At 44.3% G+C, this 21,012-nt stretch overlaps 1 protein-coding gene across 2 annotated transcripts in view; it reads left to right on the top strand.

The window, feature by feature from the left end:
• Agbl4 (AGBL carboxypeptidase 4) overlaps positions 1 to 20,694 on the top strand; it is a 1,499,625-nt gene extending 1,478,931 nt beyond the window's left edge. Inside the window, exons 12-13 of one of the 2 annotated variants that reach the window (XM_045149299.1) lie at positions 14,238 to 14,334; positions 20,574 to 20,694. In XM_045149299.1, the coding sequence (XP_045005234.1) occupies positions 14,238 to 14,334; positions 20,574 to 20,694 (218 nt within the window). Of the gene's footprint in view, positions 1 to 14,237; positions 14,335 to 14,980; positions 15,284 to 20,573 lie in introns of those variants that run through there. The other variant, XM_045149298.1, reaches the window with a different exon arrangement.
• The last annotated feature ends 318 nt before the right edge of the window (positions 20,695 to 21,012 follow it).

Here is a 21,012-nt window from a genome sequence, read left to right as displayed (position 1 = left end):
AGGATGAACAATGGTCTCCAGAGTCTAATCCCTGGGACCTATGAATGTACCTTTTCTGTGGAAATATCACAGATGTTTTTGTTAAAGGACTTGTGTTTAGTTCCAAATAGGCTTCATGATGTACTTTCCCCATGTCTTCTTTGTGTGCAGAGTCCAAAGTACCAGTAGGTGTTGCAGAAGTGGGGTCCCACTGCTCGTTCAGGCCATGTAGTATAGATAGTGGGGTGGGTCGTCTGGGGGAGCTCCTCCAATCTTGTCAGCAGTCTGCATTCTACAAGTGTGTTGCAGTGATCAAGCCTGAGGTCCCTCAAAAGTGTGGCACCCACAAAGCTGTGTGGTATTTTTTTTTGCTATTGCTAAGAGGGTGAATCTTAGTATTTTAGGCTCTCTGATTATGCACACTGGGAGCTGGCTTGTCAGCTGAAAGGCTTTGCCTTCCATACTCTCAGGATGAAGCATCTACCAAGGCTTGAGAAGAGCTAGGTCATGGCGGGAGTAAGGTTCAGTTTCTCTCAGTAGCAAAGCACCCACCCAACGTAGGGTGCTCAAGATGCAGGGCTGGATCCCCAGCCCTGCTCAGAAAGGAGAAGGCAGCCAGCAGTAACAATAACATTCACGAAGACCCAGAGAGAGAAGTAGAGGAAGAACCAGTTTAAAACAGTAACTGGGTTCCTGGTGCTTCCCTCCCCTGCAGGGGAGCTATGGCTAGAGTTGCATACCACTTGTGATCTTTTTTTGTCTTTTCTTGAATTGCCTTTCTAGTCCCTCATGCTGTGTAGTTTTTCTGTCACCTCTGTCTTGGTTCCTGGAACAATTCCTCTCTTTCCTTTTTTTAAAAAAAAAATTATTTATTTAAGAGAGATAGGGTACACAAGGGCCTCTAGTCAAAGCAAACAAACTCTAGACACATGTTCTGCCTTGTGCATTTGGCTTACATGGATATGGGAGAATAAAACTTAGGACCTCAGGCTTTGTAGGCAAGTGCCTTAACTGCTAAGCCATCACTCACCTCACTTCCTCTTTTTCTGTCCTTGGAATACATTTTGTCCATGCTTGCCATTCTCAGAATTGTTTGGCAGATATATTTTTCCTGTCATCTTGCCCTTGTTAAAGGTCTCCCCCCATAAACAATGTTCCTTGAGCCATGTGGGGTGGGATGGTGATAGATATGTCCCATTTAGGGATGAGTACTCAACAGTCATTTATTCAACAAGTGCAACAACCCACTGCAAGCATGTTTCTTTGATCAAAGCTGACAGCAGCACTAGTCCACAGGTATAAACGTAAATACTGAGAAGGCAACTTGATAGACACATGATGTTCCTTTAGCCAAATACCAGCAGTAGCTTCCGCACTAGGGTCTATGGCCTCCCTAGCCAAGGACCTTTGACCATGTTTACAATACCAGATGTGAGTTTCCTTCTGTGAAGCACACTTCAAATCCAATCAAAACGTAGTTGTTTACCTCCATAGCAGTTATGCCACTACTGCACCATGGTGATAGGAATTCATCCAGTCTTGCCAAAGCGGGCCCTGCATGCAATCATATGCACCCACAGAAGATGCAAGAAGAGGGGGGTCTGATATGTGTGAGAGAGGGAGGAGGCAGTGTTCCAAGGACACAGGGCACTAATAGAGGCTAAGCCACCAGAAATGAAAGAGTTCACTCCTGAAGCCTCCCAAGGAGAGGCAGCCCTGTTAATACCTTTATTTTAACCCAGAAAAACTGATATCAAACTCTGCCTTCCAGAAATATAAGTAAACACACATCAGTTGTTTTATGCTGCTGGGTTTATGGTCACATGTTTCAGTGACAATAGGAACTCATGTGGAGCCTGACTTATACCAAACTCCAGTTCATTCTTGGATGATGTGGACACTCCCTTCTCCCCAGTTCACAGGTAGGCAGCCATCTCCCTTAGGTGAACCAAAAACAAAAACCAAATACCTATCTGGGGTGCTGCCTTTCCTTTGTTGGAGATTTCCCTTCCTGTTACCCTGCCAGTCCCTCCTCCCTGTCCTCTGCCCCTCACTGTTTCTTTCCCCTTCATGTATAATCTATCTCTCCTCCTCATTGTTTCCTCTCCTATGTTTGGTTCTCTGCTTTTTTGTCTTTGTCTGTCTCATTTTCTGTGTACTCCCTCCTTCCTCCCATTCTTCCTCTGTTATCTACAGGTCTTACTCTCTCAATTGGTTTCTCTCCCTTTCTGTCATTTGCTTCGTAATTTCCTGTGTCTTTCTCCCTGGACTCCATTTTCCTTCAGCTTTTAAGTCCAAATCTTTCTCAGCCCCTCAAATCATATTTCTCTCCTTGTCTTGCAGCTCCATCCAAGTTCCTCTTTGTAGCTTCGTGTTACATCTCTTTCTTTTTTGGTCTTGGTCTCTATCTCCCCTCCTTCCATCTCTCTCTCTCTCTCTTTCCCCCTCTAGTTCTTAGGCCACATAACCTCAGGGGTGCCTGGGAACTTGCCTGCAGTTGCAAAAGCCTCTGCAGTCACACCTGCAGCCTCCTCCAGCACTTCAGAGCAGGACTCATTGGTTTAGTCATGCCCCTGTCCAACACTGTAGAAGGACTGGCAAAGGAAGTAGACATGGTTCGTCTGGCTTTACCTAGGGGCTCTTAGATGGGTGCCTCTTACTATTCTGCAATGCTATCAATCTTACCAAAAAGAAATCACTTTTACTTGGCCTACCCCTATGCAAAATTAATCTTTCTCCTTTCATGGTGATCATCCGAGGCTAGCAAGGATAGGAATGTGCTACAAGGAGGATTCCTTAGGAAGCAGCAGGAGTTAAGCTTTCTGACTCAAAGGCTCAGAAAGACTGTTGTGAAGACTGAAGACAGGAGTGTCTTTTAGTGAGGAGTTTGGTGTACAGATGACACTTGACAAATATGCAAAGGAATGTGACCTTCAGTCCTCCTTGGGCCAATTCTGGATGTGTCTCCAGGGACAAGAGACTTCCAAATTCTCATCCACAAAATGGGAACAGGATCAGAGTACACACTGAGAGGAAGAAGTGAAGGCTCAGGTCTTAGCAGTGGCTGGGGCCTCAGGAGCTGCAAGGCAGGACAGAAGATCAGGTGAGCCTGTGATGATTCTGGAAGAGCCAATGGAGTGAGAAGTGTGCAGAAAGCTGCAGAGCTGAATGGAGCAGGATGGGGAAGGTAGCCACCCACCCTTTCATCCCCACCCCAGCTCTCCCCTACCCCAAAAGGAAGGAGGTGTGGTTCTGGGGTTAGAAACTGCCTTGTACCAAGAAGTTCATGATCCCCGCCAGGGGCTGCTCATCCATGAAGTTGATTTATTACAATTAGGATTAGGCTGTATTTTGTAAGAGCTCAATTTTGACATGACCAATTTTGTTTCAGATGAGGAGGTTCATCCTGGTTAGCTCCTCAAAACCCATAGCAACATACATTTTTCAGAAGCCTCTTCTGATACCCTGCTTAGTGCTGTGACCCGATCCTCTCAGCCTGGCACGCCCTACCCCTGCTCCTTATCTTACCAGGGAGGGAATACTTACCCCCTTCTGACACACTGTGCAGTTCATGGACGAGTCATGTTTATATCGTTTCTTTTGTATGTAGAATGCGAGCTCCACAAAGATGGGGTCATTGCTTCAGTTTTATTCAGTAGGTATCCCAAGAGCCTAAATTCACTTAGTGAATTAAATTCTCATAAACAATGTAGAATGAAAGAGTAAGGATGTGAGACTTCTCACCAGTTTACTGAGTTGAAGCCTTTGCTTGAATATGCCAAGGAAACTGTAAAGGACTTAAGAGCCCTTACATCATCTCACAGAGAAGTTAGGTTCCAAGGAAGGAAATGGTCCAGGTCACATGGACAGCTAGTCTCTTGATTCCCAGGTATGTTCTCAGCCTGTACACCAGCTCTAAGACACAAAGAGATGTTCCGTCAGTCACTGCCTCTTTCCTAGAGCCTTTGGGAGCCTCTGGGGTAATTCTCTGAGAGATGGGAGAAGGAAGATGGAGATCTGAATAGACTAGAACATGCCACAGTCAGTAAGAAACAGGCCATGAATAACCCCATTTCCACTGTCTGATTTTCCCATTTCTGGCTCAAGACTTAGATGTTCAACCTGCCTTAGGTATCTGAAACCTAACAAGCTCCACATTGAACTCTTAATCTCTTTCTTTTATCTTTTATTAACATTATTAACAACATATTTCATATGGAGAGATCATGTGCTGGTACCCTATTTCCCCTAATTCCTACCCCAATTCCACAGGGAATCCTCCTCAGTGGAGTTGTAGGTATTCCCCATGGGATTGTGGGTGATGCATTGTGGAAGCAGCAGTCAGTTTTTGTGGGGAGGCAATGCCTCTGGGCATGGTTTCTCACCATGTGGCTCTTACAACCTTTCTACCCCCTCTTCTGCATAATTCCCTGAGCCATGGTCAGTGTGTTTTGAGTCTACTTCAGTGATGGGCTCTTAGGAGCCTCTGGATCTCTGCTTTGGTAAGTGTTGGGTATCCTCAGGGTCTGTCTCCTTCACCCTGGCACTGATTGTCAGGCTCACTGTAGAAGCAGCACTCTTGCTCATCTCTCCATTTCCTCTGTGGTTTTAGCTGAGACTTGGCTGGAGTGTGAGGGGTTGTTTATCTCCTTGGGTCTGGTTACCCTCTGAAAAAGAACAAAAGCAGATTCTCCAGTAGAGAATAAAATCAGCATAGTTTAAATGGGATAAGCATTATTAATTTAAGGGGAATTTGATGTATGCAACCCCTCCTCTAGCCAAAGACTAGTGAGAGCTTCACACATGAGAACCTCATCTTTGTCTCCATAGGATGCTGACCTGGTTCCCAATTCCAGATGTGGGTTCCTTTACACTGAGTGGATCTCTTAGCCAATCAGAAAGCTATTGGTTACCCACAAAGGCTGTGTGCTATTATTGCACTTATGCATACATCATTCCAGCGTGTTTGCTTTTGAGCTTAGACCTCTGCATGCTCAGACCATTGTTGGCCACTTTTGGCACTAGATGAGAAGTACTACGTGAGCTATCTGTCTGGGGACTGGCTCTCTTCCAGGTTCTAGCCAGGTCTCTCCATGCTCTGTGACAGCAGCATATGGTGTCTTCAGCACTAGGGTCTTACCTTCTGCCTCAGGCAGGTAATCAAATGTTTTAACAGAAACCTGTATTGTTTGGGAGACATCGTAGGTCTCTCTTATCAACAGCTCAATGTGGGTAGCAACCAGTTTCTGGTACTAAGAGTTACAGGCCAAAGACCAAAAAAGAAAAAAAAAAAAGTATTTTAATGTTAGGCTTCATCCCACTGTCTTTAGGTACCTTCTTTTCCACCCTTATTCCTATTGAGGGTTATATCTTTCATCCTATCTCCAAGAATAAAGGTTTCTATGGTACCAATTAATTTTGGATTTAGTTTTGTGTTTGTTTTCCCCACCCTCCTCTTCCCCTGCATTCAAACTCTTACATCCCTATTGTCTTGACTTTGAGTTGCCTATCAGGTATGTCAGCAACTCAAGCTGGTCCAGGTTAGGAACCACAGATGAGTGAGACCATGCATTTGTCTTTCTACAATTGTGAGTTCAGAGTATGATCTGTTCCAAGTCTGTCCATTTTTCTACAAATTTCATTGTATCTTTTTCTTACTGCTGAGTAGAATTCCATTGTGTAAATGTACCACAACTTCATTATCCATTCATCCAATGATGGGCATCTGGGTTGATTCCAGTTCTTAGCTATTATAAATTTAGCTACTCTAAACATGATTGAGCAAATATCTCTGTAGTGAAGCATGGAGCATTTAGGATAGATGCCCAGTAAGGGAATAACTGGGTCTGTTGGTAGCTCTATGTTCATCCTTTCCAGGAATCTCCACATTGATTTCCATAGTGGTTGTCCAAGTTTACATTCCCACCAATAGTGAATAAGGATTCCTCTTTGAATACATCCTTGCCAACATTTGTTGTTGTTAATGATTGTCATCCTTACTGGAGTAAGACAGAATCTTATAGTTGTCCTAATTTGCATGTCCCTAATAATTAGAGATGTTGAACATTTTCTTATGTCTGTATTAGCCATTTGTACTTCTTCTTCTGTGAACTCCCTATTCAGTTCTCTGCCCCATTTTTAGGATGGGTTGTTTGATTATTTTATTGTTTAGTTTCTTTGAGTTATTTGTAGATTTATACATTATTAGATTGCTAGCCCTCTGTCAGTGGTAATACTGGCAAAATTTTTCTCCCATTCCATGGGTAATCTGTTGGCTCTAATTATGGTATGTTTGTCTATGGAAAAGTGTTTAGTTTCATGAGATTCCATTGGTTGAGTGATTGTTTAATTTCCTGGGCTACTGTGTTCAGGAAATCTTTCCCTACTCCTATATCATAGAAATTTCCTATTTTTTCTTCCACTAGAAGAGTTTTGGGCTTTATATTGAGGTCTTTAACATATTTGGACTTGATTTTTGTGTATGGTGAAATGACTGGGTCTAGTTTCATTTTTCTATATATGGTTAACCAATTTGTCCATCATTTGTTGAAAATGATGTCTTTTCTTCAGTCTACATTATTGGCATCTTTGTCAAAGATCAAGTAACTGTAGTAGATCCAGGTCCTCAATTCTGTTCCATTGGTCTATATTTCTGTTTTTATGTCAGTACCAGGCTGCTTTTGTTATTATGGATTTGTAATATAGCTTTAGATAGGGCATGGTAATACCTCCAGAGGTTTTTCTTTTGCTGAGAATATGTTTGGATATCCAAGGCCTACTGCCATTCCAGAAGAATTTTGAGATCATGTTTTTTCTATCTTTGTGAAGAATGATGCTGGAATTTTGATTGGTATTGCATTAAGTCTGTATATTGCTTTTGAAAAAATTGCCATTTTCATAATATTAATTCCACCTATCCAGGAGCATGGGAGGTCTTTTTATCTTCTCAAGTCCTCCTCAATTTCTCTCTTGAGTTTTTATGTTTTCATTATATAGGTCTTTGACATCCTTGGTTAGTGCCCCCCACTTTAGTTTTTTGAGGTAGAGTTTCATTCTAGCCCAGGCTTGCCTGGAATTCACTATGTAGTCTCAAGCTGGCCTCAAACTCACAACCCAGCTTTAATCTCATTCTTGAAGCTTCTCATACCCCTGTCATCTTCACTCCAATGGTAATGTCTCCACACACATGGGTGCTGAAGCCAATCCTAAAGGAGTTACTACATTCTCCTGCCTCTCTTTTAGGCCCATGTCCAGTCTATCAGCAAGTGCTGCTAGCTCCATCCATACATCTCCAGGCCCATTGCCTACCGCCTACTTGAACCATAATTACTCGCTGGATGGCTCTGCCTGCTCTCAAGCTCATTTTATTACTCTGAGCACAGCATGGTCTCTTAAATGCATATACTAGACTGTTTCATTTTCCTTTTCCTACCATCCAGTAGCCTTTCACTCTGGAAGTCCAGATACTATACAGTGGCCCAAAGTAAGGCCTTCCACAAGTTTTCCCCTGCTTGTCACTCCATACTAGCTGTTCCCCACAAGGACCCTTCCCTTGCCACCACTCTCCATTCTGGGCTTACATGACTCTATGCAAAGAAGCTTGTTCATGCCACACTACCCTCAGTTGCAGGCTGCAGTTCCTTCATAGCACTATTGTAATTACAGATGGTACTTAGGGATTGTTTTCTACTTTACTATCTGACTCCATTTCTAGTCTTAAGAACCATTGTCTTGATTTGATTCTTCATTTCTCAGCCACAATATCCTGAACCTTCTGAAAAGCATGGACATAGTAGAGGATCCATGAGGATTGAGGGAAAGAGTGAGAAACACAACCCTTGAGTGCCCACCTTTGCTTTACTTCCCACAGAGTAGAAGTTCTCAGTTCCTGTCTGTTATAGTCAGCTTCTCCTTGCTGAGATAAACACCAAACTATAAACAGCTTATGGGAGGAAAGGGTTTATTTCAAGCTTAAAAATTCCACAAGAAGCTCTATCAATAATAGAAGAAGCTGGCTTACTTCCATATGTTGAAGCAGAGAGACACCATCAAAATCAACAAGCACCATGATCAGCCAGAACTCAAACTGGCTCTTTACATACCTTAAGCAAGACTCAAGATTTTCCCCTAAGCATACCTTAAGGCTAAACTACAAAATCCACACCTAGTGACACATCCTCCAACTAGGATCCAGGAGACTCAAGTTGCAAGATTAACCTTTGTCAAAATTCCCTAAGGCTTTGGAGGACATACACACTCATTGTGCCACTCAATGCCTTCATGGCATTATGTCTAGCCAAACAACACAGCCTCACCACTCATTCTGCGCCAGCAAGGTGGGTCCTTGACCCTTTTCTGTTGTTTCAGGTCACACTGTTCACAACTCATGCCTCTGATGATACTTCTTTCCCTCCACCTTTTTTTTTGGGGGGGGTAGCATTACTGGGTCTTGAACCCAGAGCCTTGGTTCCTACTAGGTGAACACTTTCCTACTGGGATGTATTGTCCCTCTTTCTCTCACTTTAAGACTGTGTATCCTTCAAGGCTTTGCTACACACCCATACCTCCGTGAAGCTTTCTATAATTTCTTCATTTGACATTCAGTCTCCCTCTCCATACCAGCGAATTCTGTGTTTGAATTATGATCACACTCCAGAGAGCAGACAGCATGTCACATGCTGAGAAGACACTAGCTTCATATGTGTTATCTCTGTTGCTTTCAAACCACAAAACTCTAGGTTAATAATGTAAACTCTGATTTCCAATTTTCTTGCCTGTGAAAGATTTATGTGTAGAATCATGCTTTGGCCTTGCTGGGCTGTGGTGAGTGTTGATGGCAGTAACTACATTGCACAGAATAAATTCTGAAAAGCAATTACTGCTTTTGTGGAAAAGACAACTCAACAGCCTTCTGGTTAATGTACTTAGTTAACCGGAGTATGTTGGTCTTTCCTCTAGATTTTACAATAGGCTTGTCCAGTTCTTTATCTAATCCCAGCTCCTGGTACTCTTCTGAGCAGTGTTTACATGGGAAGAACCTCTCAGATGCTTAAATGAATACATGAATATGAATGAATGAATGAATGAATGAATGAATGAATGAATGAATGAATATGATAGGACATATCCATCATGTGTTAAAGATTCCCATGAAGTAGGAGACTGAGTCTACTGATACCCACCTTTTATCTCAAAGCAGCTCTGGTGGGAAGTCACCAGGACAACCTGAGTTTCTGGTAGCCCCTCTACATGCTCCAGCTTCATGGTTTTGAGGCTCCTGGCCCCACCTGCCACAGCAGCTGACCATTTCCTCCCATATGAGAGAAACAGGTCAGTGACTGACATAGAAACCTGAAAATAGTGAGATTTTAACATATAGCTTATGTTCAGACCTTTTGTGGATAATCAACTGCTGGACATTTTCACCCCAATTATTTTTCTCTATTAATACTGCAGTATATTGAAAATTGTTCCAGCCAAGAGAATTAGTGCCTCTCTTAGATCTTAAATCTTTCCTGAAAGACGGCTTATTTTAATTGAAAATATTCAATCAATCTCTAGTATGATGAGAGAAGAAGGGAAAGAGGGATATCCCAACCAAGACCCACCTTTAAAACTGCCTTTAAAAAACACCTCATCCAGGGCTGGAGAGATGGCTTAGTGGTTAAACACTTGCCTGTGAAGCCTAAGGACCCTGTTTGAGGCTCGATTCTCCAAGCCTCACATTAGCCAGATGCTCAAGGGGGCACACGCGTCTGGAGTTCATTTGCAGTGGCTGGATGCCCTGGCAAGCCCATTCTCTCTCTCTCTATCTGCCTCTTTCTCTCTCTGTTACTCTCAAATAAATAAATAAAAATAAACAAAAAAAATTTTAAAAAGATCTCATCCAAACTGATCCAACACATACATTATAGTGGACTTGTCCTGAACTAACTCAACTCCTTTCCCTCCTAGGCACTCATAAAGGTGGGTGATCCAGGTAGCTTCTGTCATGCATCAGATGTGGCTTTTATTTTATGCTCTCAAGGAAAGAGTCAGCCTTTTTCTCTCCTATTCATTCATTCATCTATCCATCCATCCATTCACCCCACTCACCAACCAAGCGCAGCCACACACTTCAGCCTAGCAACTTTGTGAGGTGAGCATTTCACAGATGAAACATACTGCGGAGATGGAATCATGTGTGCAAGGTTGCATGGGGCTCTGGTTCTCTGTTTCTGTTAAATATTCTCTCTAAAGCTCTGTGGCTTAAAACAACACTACTACTCTTCCCTGGTCTGAGTGTGGCAGATCTCAGTGGGAGGTTCTAATGTGGCATCAGATCCATTTGCAGGAGGACAGCTGGAGCTAGAATGGCTGAAGACGCGAAGGCTGACCAGGCTTCTCTCCTCTGTGTCTTCACACAGTCTCAGGGCAGTCAGACTGCCTGCTGGAGGCTTAGGACTCCAGCTCCCATATTGCAGCAGAGTTCAGTCTTGCCTTGCCCAGTATTGCCACAAAAAGTCTCACAACATCAATTTTCCTCTTTCTGCCATTCTTTTGGTTAGAAGTCAGTTATGCATCCTAGTGGAAGGAATGTCAAGGTCATATTAGAAATTAGAATATCATGTGAGAGAAAAGACCCAGGTTCAGTTCCCCAGGACCCACAAAAGCCAGATGCATAAAGTGGCACATGTATGTGTCTGGAGTTTGTGGCTGGAAGCCCTGATGCACCCATTCTCTCTCTCTTTCTCTCTCTCAAATAAATAAATTATATATAACATATATACATGCATTATATATATATGTTCATGAGAAATGGGAGACATTGTTGCAGACACTCAGAGCCAGGATTTTGATGAGACATGTTGCTTCCAAAACTTCTGCTTCAACTTTCTAGCTCCAGCCACAGGGACTTCTGATTTCCACTGTGACCTGTAGCTCTTACTGTCAGCTCACACATCCATGATTCGGTCTCCCCCAGGCTAATTGGATACTGGCTGAGCTTAAGCAGCCAGTTTGTCTCTGTAGGCCCTGGCTGCGAGACAGCCTCCAGGGGCTACTGGTCAGAGGCCAGTCCCAGTGGCAGACTTTAGAGAGGGGGTCAGTGAAGGTTAGTCAGGAAGGAAGCAAGAGAAAGCCCCAGAGCACAGAAAGCTCACAGCACATCTCGCTGTCACTGTCACAAACAGCAATATGCCTGCTGGTTTTTCTTCTCCCACCAATTGCCAGCCTGCCAGGGATGACTTAGGTTTAGACAAAAAAGGCCTTCAAGTCAGGAAGTAGCCCACAGCAGTGGAAAACTCATGGTTTTAGAGTCAAACCTACCTACATTTGACTCCTGGATCTACCATCACCATCTGTGTGACCTTGACATATGCCTTAACCTACCAAGTCAGACAAGAGATGAGCATAATACTCTTTTGAATGGATGTATGATATGGGTAAATGGATGGATATCATTTTTGCACTGTTACTCCATGGGCTCCCCAAAAGCCTTGTTCAGTTCTCCTGTCTTGTAGTCCTTCTCTCTCAGGCCTATTTCAGGGTCCTCCTCCTCCTCTCTATGGTTCCCCACATGCCCTGTCCTGAATTGGGGCAGTGAGTCTTGCTCCTTGGTAATGTGAGATTTCTGATCACTTACTAGACAAGAGAGAGCAGACATAAATATGAAATGGTACAGTTCCTGGAAAGACAGTTTTGTGAGTTACCTAGGTTGAAACCTGATCTCCAACATTGACAAGGTTAGTATAGCCTTTGGGAAAGTTGCTTACCTTGTCTGAGCAGTAGGCACAATAACAGACCTACCTCATTGAGCTGTGATGAGAACTGGTTGAGCCAATACACAGAAGATTGCTTGGCACAAATTAAACTTTACATATCAGCAATCATTTCTTTTTTTTTTTTTAAGGTGCAAACATCCTTTATTCGTTGCAACAGTAAATGGAGAAAGGTGGGAACACGTCAGCAATTGTTCCTGGATCGGCGCCTCCAGACGCCGCAGCCGCGCCGGGAAAGCAGCAATCATTTCTTATTCTCTCTCTCTCACTCACTCCATATACATGCATGCATACATACATACATACACACATACACATACACATACACATACACATACACATACACATACACATACACATATATCACTTACTGCCAGGCAGACATGTGGAATTTGGATGATTGACTCAGAAAGATATGGCCTCTGCCCACAGACTGCAGGCTGGAGGAACCACTGAGAAAACAGACAGTTGATGTACACTGTGGTGTGTGACTGGCTGGTGGAAAACTAGACAAAGAGGCCATGAGGAAACTTAGGAGGGAACTTATATAAGTAAGGACACCAAGGATGATGTACCCATTGAAGTGACAACTTCACCACAGTTAGTTTAGAGACTTGAGAAGGAGCTTGTTCTATGAGCCATGTGAGGGGTAAGGTGGTCCTGGAGGGTGATCAGTGTGCCCCAAGACATGTAGGCTACAGGATTGCTGGGATGGGAAGGGCAATGGGATAGAAAGTGGGAGGCAGTAAGCACAAAGCTGAGAAAATAACCAAGGACTCAGCTAGGAACAAGCCTTGAAAATCATGGCAAGAATTTGTATTTCTAAAGGAATGAGGAGACACTGAAGGGTTTCATCAGCTGAGTGACATGTTTAGAGCTACATCTGAGAACATCATCTATGCCTGTACTACCTGTACTATGGAAAATGTCCTGGGGGTGGGAGTTGTGTTACAAGAGGACCTTAGGAGAGGGGATGATGATGCTGCCCTACTCTGGGGAATATAAAGAGGTAGACAGACTCGAGAGATGACAGGTCTCATGGGGAAGGGCTGGTGACAGCCTGAATGTTTGGAACTGAAGGAATTTGGAAAAGGAACTATGGAGGGTAAATACCTAATTTTCACACTGTGAGAAATGACAAGTGATTTGAGTGAAGTCTGTTCAGAAGTCATGCAAGCAGGACAGCAGGGATGACTGTGGATAATCTCCTAAAGAAATGGGTAGCCCCTAGTTGGAGAGCCGTGGCTACAAGTTAGCCAAGGCAGAGTGGGAGGGGTGCTTCAGGCAAAGGAATTAGCTTGTGTACACTGGATGCGACCCATAGGGCAGACACACAGCTGTACTAGTTGATACCAGGATGTGGTCATTACGATGCTGGTCCTTCACTCTTCACTGGTGAATTTGTACTTTAATCATGATTATAAATCTGTGCCCCAAGGATTCATCTCTGGTAGAACTGTATGGTGGAATGGGATTACTTTTCAGAGTCAGGGAGTTTTCCAAAGCACCCAAAGTTACTTCCAAGCAAGACAACTAGTCCCTGACTGTCAGACAAGCACTGATCTGCATACAACAAACAGTCTTTTGCCCTTGGATCTCACTTATGCAGCTACACCACCAAAGGCCAGACTAAGGAAGCCTAGTGAGACCTAAAAGCTATGTATGTACACACACTTTGGGGTATGATTGCATAGACCTCTGTGCAAGCACCCTTCCCAGCTCTGTGATCTTACACAAATCACATCTGTCCACTTCCATCTCCTTATCTGGGAACTGAGGAATAGTAATTATCACTGAGGTTTTGTGAAGTCACTGTATACCAAAACCCAAGAACAGTGAGTGGTGTTGCCATCTTGACTATAGTTGACATTTTTAATATTTTACTTATTGATCATTTTCATATGTGTATAAAATGTGTTTTGGTCATAATTACATTTCATTACTTTCTCTTGCCCCCAACCCTGCCACTGAGACCCATCTTCCCTAGCCCCTCTTCTACTCTGATGTCTTTTCTCTTGTGTGCATGTATGTGTCCCACCGAGTTTCATTAGAGGTAGACAAGCATGGGTGGGGACTATTTACCAAAGTACATGTAACTCACCAATGGTTACACCACTGAAGAAAACGTCTCCACTTCCTTTAGCTGCCAGTAACTCCTCAGGGAGGGATGGAAGACTCATGCCCTCATCCACCATCCATACAGAATGGGCCCAATATTATGCAGGTTTTGTGCAGCCCATGATAGTTGCTGTAAGGTTATTAAATACAACGGCCATGTCTTGTCATGTCCAGAATCCCACAGCACTCTTCCCCATCCTCTAGCTCTTACATTCTTCCCACTCCCTCTCCACCAATTTCCCTGAGCCTTGGAGAGTTGAAGAGGGTGGAAAATAAGTCTCATTTAGCGCAGTTGTCATAGTTGTCATTTTTATTACTAAGCCTGTTCTCACTCTACCTCAGTTTGTTTACAAAGTCTCTCCTTAACATACACACCTCAAGATATGAAGCTGGGGCGGAATGTGGCAAGAACATTTCTGGATTATTACCGGCTGAACCCCCTGGTGGAGAAGATAGCAGCCCCCATGCCAAGACTACGGTAAGTGGCAGTGAAGTAATCTGGGTCCTGCTTCACTGGCTGTGTTCAAGGTAACTTCCCCTTCCTTCTTCCTGGCCCTCAGTTTCCCACCTGTGCTACAGGGGCTGCATAGATTAGAAATATTCCTGAGCATAAGGCTTCAAGGCACATCATCCCAGATTTCTAAGCAGCCCACCATGGCCCAGGACAAGTCCCTTGACTCACCTGGTCAGTGGGGACTTGTCCTGAAATGCAGTGAGTTGTACATCTCTGTGCTCTAATCAATCCAGGGATTTCATGAGAGCATCACCAAAGATACCCTATCTCAGACAGCAAAGGATAATCTCACCTTTGACCCATGGGCATCCCCAAGGTTGGGACACTGCTGGGATACTGAGATCAGGCAGTTTGCATTTTCCACATCCCCTGATAGCTCCTTCTGCAGGATTTCCATGTGAACTACAGCTATTCTGCCTCCTCAGCTACAAAGTGGGCACTATGGCTCATTCTTTTCAGATTGTTATTAAATGTTATCATAGCACCCAGGTGTACAGACATCTTATCAGTCCTAGATAGTGACCTTCCCTAAATACTGAAGGTTTAGACTAGAAAAGACACACCCCTGAGAAATCCCACCCCAGATCCTCTGATGAGGCCCCACTTTCAGGTCCGGTGAGGAAAGAAGACTGGGCGGTGACCATACACCTTGTCTGAGAACTGGGCAACAGCCACAAGCTCTAGGAGTTCCCATGTCTGCTGGTGGAGAGCTCAGTGAGCATCTGAGCAATGAGATCCAATGGCATCTGGAATGTTCTAACACTGCCCTACCTCTGGGCCTCATCTCCTATTCTCCTACTGGTCCATCCTCCTGGAATGACATGGCAATGTCTAGCTCTCTGCTACTACCAGACCATTCTTTCCACTGACCTTATCCATGTAGTTGGTGGCTCTGGAACTTAGCACTGATGTACCTTCCCCTCCACTGTTATTAATAAAACAATATAAATAACTGTTATTTGTTGTATGAAGCACTTTGTATAGGTAGAGGTTATATTCCCATCTTACACAAGAAGAAAGGGAGGCTTATTAAGGAGCAAAAGACTGACTGAGGGTTTCCAAAAATCATTCAAACTCCACTGCAATGGAGGCCAATCAGTAGAATCAGATTCTGTGCAAGCTGTTAGGAGCTATGATTTAAGCAAGTTTCTTGGCCTCTTAAAGCTCTTCTCTTCCTACCAATTAAACAAGAGTGATAATAACACCTCTAATTATGGTTCTGAAGATTAGATACAAGCCTAGTACAATACAGCACATAGTAGATGCCCCAATATGTTTTTATCTCTTCTATTTTCTGGCTTGTGGTCCCAGATTTTCAACCAACCAGCTAATAATGAATGGGAAAGATATTGTCTTAAGGTTTGTACCCCAGGTCCACACAATCTACACAGCAGTGCCCTCTGGTGTCATCCTGACTTGGACTGTGCATAGATCACCTGGACACTTTGTGTACCCATCCTAGGGTATTATAAGCCATGTAGGAAGATTGACTGTTTCTTCTCTGGGTCCCTGAAGTTCCACCTTGCAACACACATACCTACATGCATTAGCCCATCCATTCCTTCGCTCATTCACTTAGGAAAGATAGCAGCACATCCTGCCTGGCCCTGGAGGGAGGGAGGTACGGAAATGAGCTTGTGATGAAGGCATGACCCTGCCTTTGAGGCACTCGCCTCTGGAGAAAGGTGTTCACTTCATTCTTGGAAGTCCTTTTTGATTGGCTGAAGTTCTTAAAATTTAAAGCTTTATAAAACTCAAAAGAAATCTTACAATCTCATTTACAAGTTAATTTGGGGATTATCTCTTTTGGGTCTTCTGTCAGCCTGATTATAAATGAGCTTAATCCTTCACCACTGCTTCCCCTTGAATGTGGCATATCACAGACCAGTGAGATAGTGCTGACATTCAGGGAGACCTTTGTGATCATGACAGGTGAGGGCACCAAGGCCGAGAGGGAAAGGGAGCTGGGTAGTGAGATCTGGAACTGGAGCCTTGGCCCCACCGCTGCACAAGGCTCTCTACCTCAGCTGGGAAAGGTGGTTCTAGATTCTGGCAGAAGGAGAGAGGGAGGCCTTGGTGCTGCATTGGGGGATGTAGCACAAGCCTCAGGACCCTGGTTTAAAAGCTTGGGGCACCTCTGCCCCTTAGCTTTGGTGCCTTCTCCAGCAAAGAGCTGAAGAGCTCTTTCCTTAAAGTCGGCAGACTTGAGGGTGTGTGACAAATTCACCCAGTCTTAAATTAGGAATAGCAAATTATCTCCCTGCCCAGCCCACACCTTCTGCTTATGGAGGTGGAGGAGTCCCTACTAGCACCACTTTGCTCTGGATTGGTTAGTAAATTCCCCAGAATCTAGCTCCCCACCCCCTGATCTAATTTGGGATTTGAATGGTTCCTCCCTTTTTTTCGTATTATTTTCCACCCAAGCATCAAATAGGTTAAGTGACAGAGAAGTTCTGGTTTTAAAAGGGAAATTACATGTTTTGACTCAAAATTAATCTTTGTTTTCTCCCATCTCTAAGGATAATTATCATATGTCACTTTCTGCCACATGCTGGCGGAAGCCTGTCAGCGCCCTGGCTGTGGCCGCCCCTCAGGAAGGAGCGCTAGGGAGGGCAGTAGTGTGGCACAAGAGTGTTCGTTAGAAAAGCTGAGACCCCGCACTTATTTTACCGTAGCGTCACAGTCAGAGTCAACGCCAAAAGGGATAAAACTAGACATGGAACTGAATGGGCCAGGTGGTCTTATGTGGGTAGGCACTGTGTGCACATGGAGGTGGGCTGGCCTCAGAGCATCAAGTGGACTTGGGATCAGCTGCAGCATTGGAGTACCAGCCCCAGTGCCCTCCAAGCATGTTCAGGGGACCATCCTGTGCCAGGCCCATGCTGAGCACTGACGGCTCATAGAGAGCCTCTACCCGTGTGAACATGGAAACGTGACAATATTAAAAGTGCACAGAAGGTTCTAAAGTGTTTATCCAGTAAGTGCTCACTCACAAACCTTTCATGGCTCCCCATTAACCTCAGGGTAATATTCCAACTCGTCTCCTTGCTCCTCAAGATCATGGTCTATATTTAAACTTCATTTCTTGTTTCCTACCAGGCCTCTGTCCTGGAAGCAACTCCTAGCAGCCATTGTATGCCCCACCTCAGCCTGAAACAAGGTGGCAATTTGCATGCCTGCATCTTTGTTCATCCTGATCCCTCCTGGGGAAGTCTTTTCCCTTTTGCCTGATAGATGGTAAACCCCCACTTGTCCATCACAACTTGGTCCAAATGTCACACCCTGTTTTTCTGTTCCTCTTCTTCACCTGAGAAGAGCTGTCCACTCAGCTGAGCTCCAAATTGTATGTGTATATATGTCTAGTAGATACTGTACTGCCTGGCACCTCTGGCTTCTCAGGTAGACATACCTCTCTTTGAAAGGCAGTTTTGCTCACTTGTGAAGCCTTCATTCATGGTGCAGGGCTCACACAGGTTAAGTCCTAAAGAAGCCATGAGGGCAATTGGACAATGACAGAACCAAAAGAACCCCAAGAATCACCTTCCTCAAGCTCTCGACTATACAAAATAGACCCAACCACACTCTTCCACAGAAAGCACTCTTTCCATGCAACTTAGAAAGTACTTGGCAGTTGATCCACATGTCCCAAGAAGGCTTTAGGGAAGAAGTGGGGTTTGAACTTGGTTTTTAAAGAAAAAAGTGGGTATCCTACATTGGGGACTGTGAAAGAGTCAGAAGCAGAACCTAACAAGGCCTATAGCAATGGCAAGGCCCCAATGGTCAGAGCAACTGATGATAGTAAAGACAAGCCCAAAAGTTAATTTGCGCTCATGGCACACTCCCGTCCTTGGCTCCAGCATTATAAACAAAAAGCAAGTGCATCATAATCACTGCCCCTTGACTTACACAGGTAGGAAAAGCCCCCTGTGAATGGCAGCTGGGGGAGTCCAGTGGTGACAGAAGTTCTGCAGAAGTGTGGTTAAGAGTGAGGCTGCTGCTCTGGGAAGTCAATTCCCAAGAGAGGTGAATTAGAGAAGAAGACAAGGGAGCAGCCTCTGCAAAGGAAAGAAGAATGGCACACCTACCTTCCAGGGCCATGTTTCTTTCTCTGTATCCACATCTTGGATCAGAGTCTCTTTCCTGTCTCACCCACCCCAAAACACTCCTCAGTGGCCACTGTGCATTTCATTGCTTCACTGCCTGCCTGTGGCTGCTCCACCTGTCACCAACTCTGAGCTCATGTTTTTAGGGCCAGTACAACTTCCTTTGTCCTAAAACAGCATACCCGCCTTGCGTCCTATGCTCCTTTGGGGTGTTAAGAACTACACCACTCAATGACAAAAACCCTTTCCCCAACCTCCAATTCATCAGAGCTTGTGAGACCACAAGAACATGGATTCTAGTCCTATTTTTGAACAGAAGAAATAAATGATTAGACATGGGAAGGGACTACCTCAAGATCACATTGTCTCAGGACTGAGGATGTGGCTCATGGCACAACACTTGGCTAGCAAGTGTAAGCTCCTGGGTACCACCCTAAGCATGTGCGCACACACATACACACACACACACACACACACACACACACAGAAACTCAAAAGGGTAACTTGTACTGTCTTCTTGCAATGCTCCAAGCATGCGCTTGGTAAGAGCAGGTTTTGACCACTGATGCCCAGATGTGTCACTTCCCACTACCTAGCTTCCTGGCACTTGCCAGGTCTTCGTGGAGCATGGATTTCCTGACACTATGGCTTTCTGGCAAGGGAGATCTGTCAGAGCCAGGTGTCCTCTGTGTTCTCCCACACACTCCATCTACCTGATCATGACCTGTCAACCACGAAGGACATTCTGAGATCAGAGTGTGATGCCACAAGCTACTTCTTCAACCCCAATTCATGCAGTCCTCCATTAGAGTCCCAACTTCTGATACTTACCACTTCTGACTACACACTGAAGTCTTCATATTTTGTGTGGTTCTTGTTGTTTTTTTAGGATAATTTTATTTAGTTTTGAGAGAGAGAATGAGATAAAGGGTACACTAGAGCCCTTGCCATGGAAAACAAACTCCAGACACATGTACTACTTTGTACATCTGGCTTTATGTGGGTACTGTAGAATTGAACCCAGGCCAGCAGGCTTTGCTTTAACTGCTGAGCAATCTCCCCAGCCTCTTATATTATTGTTGTGCACAAGTATTTCCTCCAGTAAATTATATGCAAGCTGAGGATAGTCTCAATGTCTACCTTTATCTGTCACCTCCAGAATTTTGGGGGCCACACACAGCCCTTAGCACTATGTTTGTAAACTACAGCAGGGGAGGGAAGATGCCAGAGGTGTTCATTCACATATCTCATTTAACCTAACAGCACCCCTTCAAGCTTGGATATGTTATTCTTATTTTGCAAATGAAGATCAGAGAAGTTACATTTCTTGTCCAAGGCCACATCTCTCATGTGTAGCTATGATGGTTTGAACTATATATCCCCATAAACTCATATGTTCTGAATGCTAGGTCCCCAGCTGGTGGCAATTTAGGAATTGGAGTCTTCTGCAGGTGGTGTATTGTTGGGACTTGGCTTATGGGTGTCATAGCCAGACTTTCCTAGGCAGTGTTTGGCACACTGTCCTGTTTCTGTTGTCCACCTAAGGTTGGCCAGGAAGTGATATCCAGCCTCTGCTCATGCCACATTTTTCCCTGTCATCACAGAGATTCTTCTTGAGTCTTTAAGCCAAAGTAAACCCCCTTTTCCCATCAGCTGCTTTTGGTTGGGTACTTTCTGCCAGCAACAAGCAGTTAACTGCAACAATAGCCATCATGGGAATTCATATTGGTTCTTTGGAGCTCACAAGCCCATTCTTCCCACTGGTAATAAATTTTAGTCCAATGTCACACCAATGTATTAGTCAAAAATATAACAAACAGGGTACTGCATGAGACACAACATAAGATGAATAAGACATGGCCATGTTTGCCTTAGAGCTCATGATCTTGCATGTGAGCAACGCTGTACTTAACGATGACAGTAAGAGTACTTCACTGGGTGCTGGGACAGAGACAAACCAGGGGACACAAAAAAGAAGATGACTATGCCACTGCCCTTTTAAGGTCATCATCCAGTGGGGCAGAGAGACATGCACACAGATGACTTCATTACACTGTGTATATGTGTGCCTTCTCTCTTTCTATTGTCTCCCCTTTACAGGAAAGAAAAAAACCCTCCCTACAAGCACTCACTCCTGCGGGGCGCAGCCAGCCATTATCCCAACGGCAAAGGGGACAAGAAGAGTTCACTGAACCACAAAGACCCTTCAGCCCCTTTTTAAAGACATGGAATCTAGAGGTTTTATGGAGGCAAGAGCATGCATTTCCTGCTGGGGAATGAAAATAATTGCCCTCCTCTGATTTCCATTTCTGATTTTTTGATAGGGACTCATGGGGTAATGCATCAGCTAGTGAAAACGAGAGGGGGAGAGAGGAGCAAATTCATCATTGAATTTTCCCTTTTATCAATAGAAAATCAATTGTGAGATTCTGGCTCAAAGCTGAGCAAAATAGGAAACTGGAGCCAGCTAAGCACAGGAAAACCTACGTGGCCTCTTAAGAGGTTCCACACATCTCAGGTCAGTTCTCTGAAAGGCCTT

This window comes from Jaculus jaculus, chromosome 5 (genome assembly GCF_020740685.1).
Source record: "Jaculus jaculus isolate mJacJac1 chromosome 5, mJacJac1.mat.Y.cur, whole genome shotgun sequence".
Taxonomy (NCBI): Eukaryota; Metazoa; Chordata; class Mammalia; order Rodentia; family Dipodidae; genus Jaculus; species Jaculus jaculus.
The sequence above is the reverse complement of the archived record's forward strand: the minus strand, read 5'-3'. Positions and strand labels throughout refer to the sequence as shown.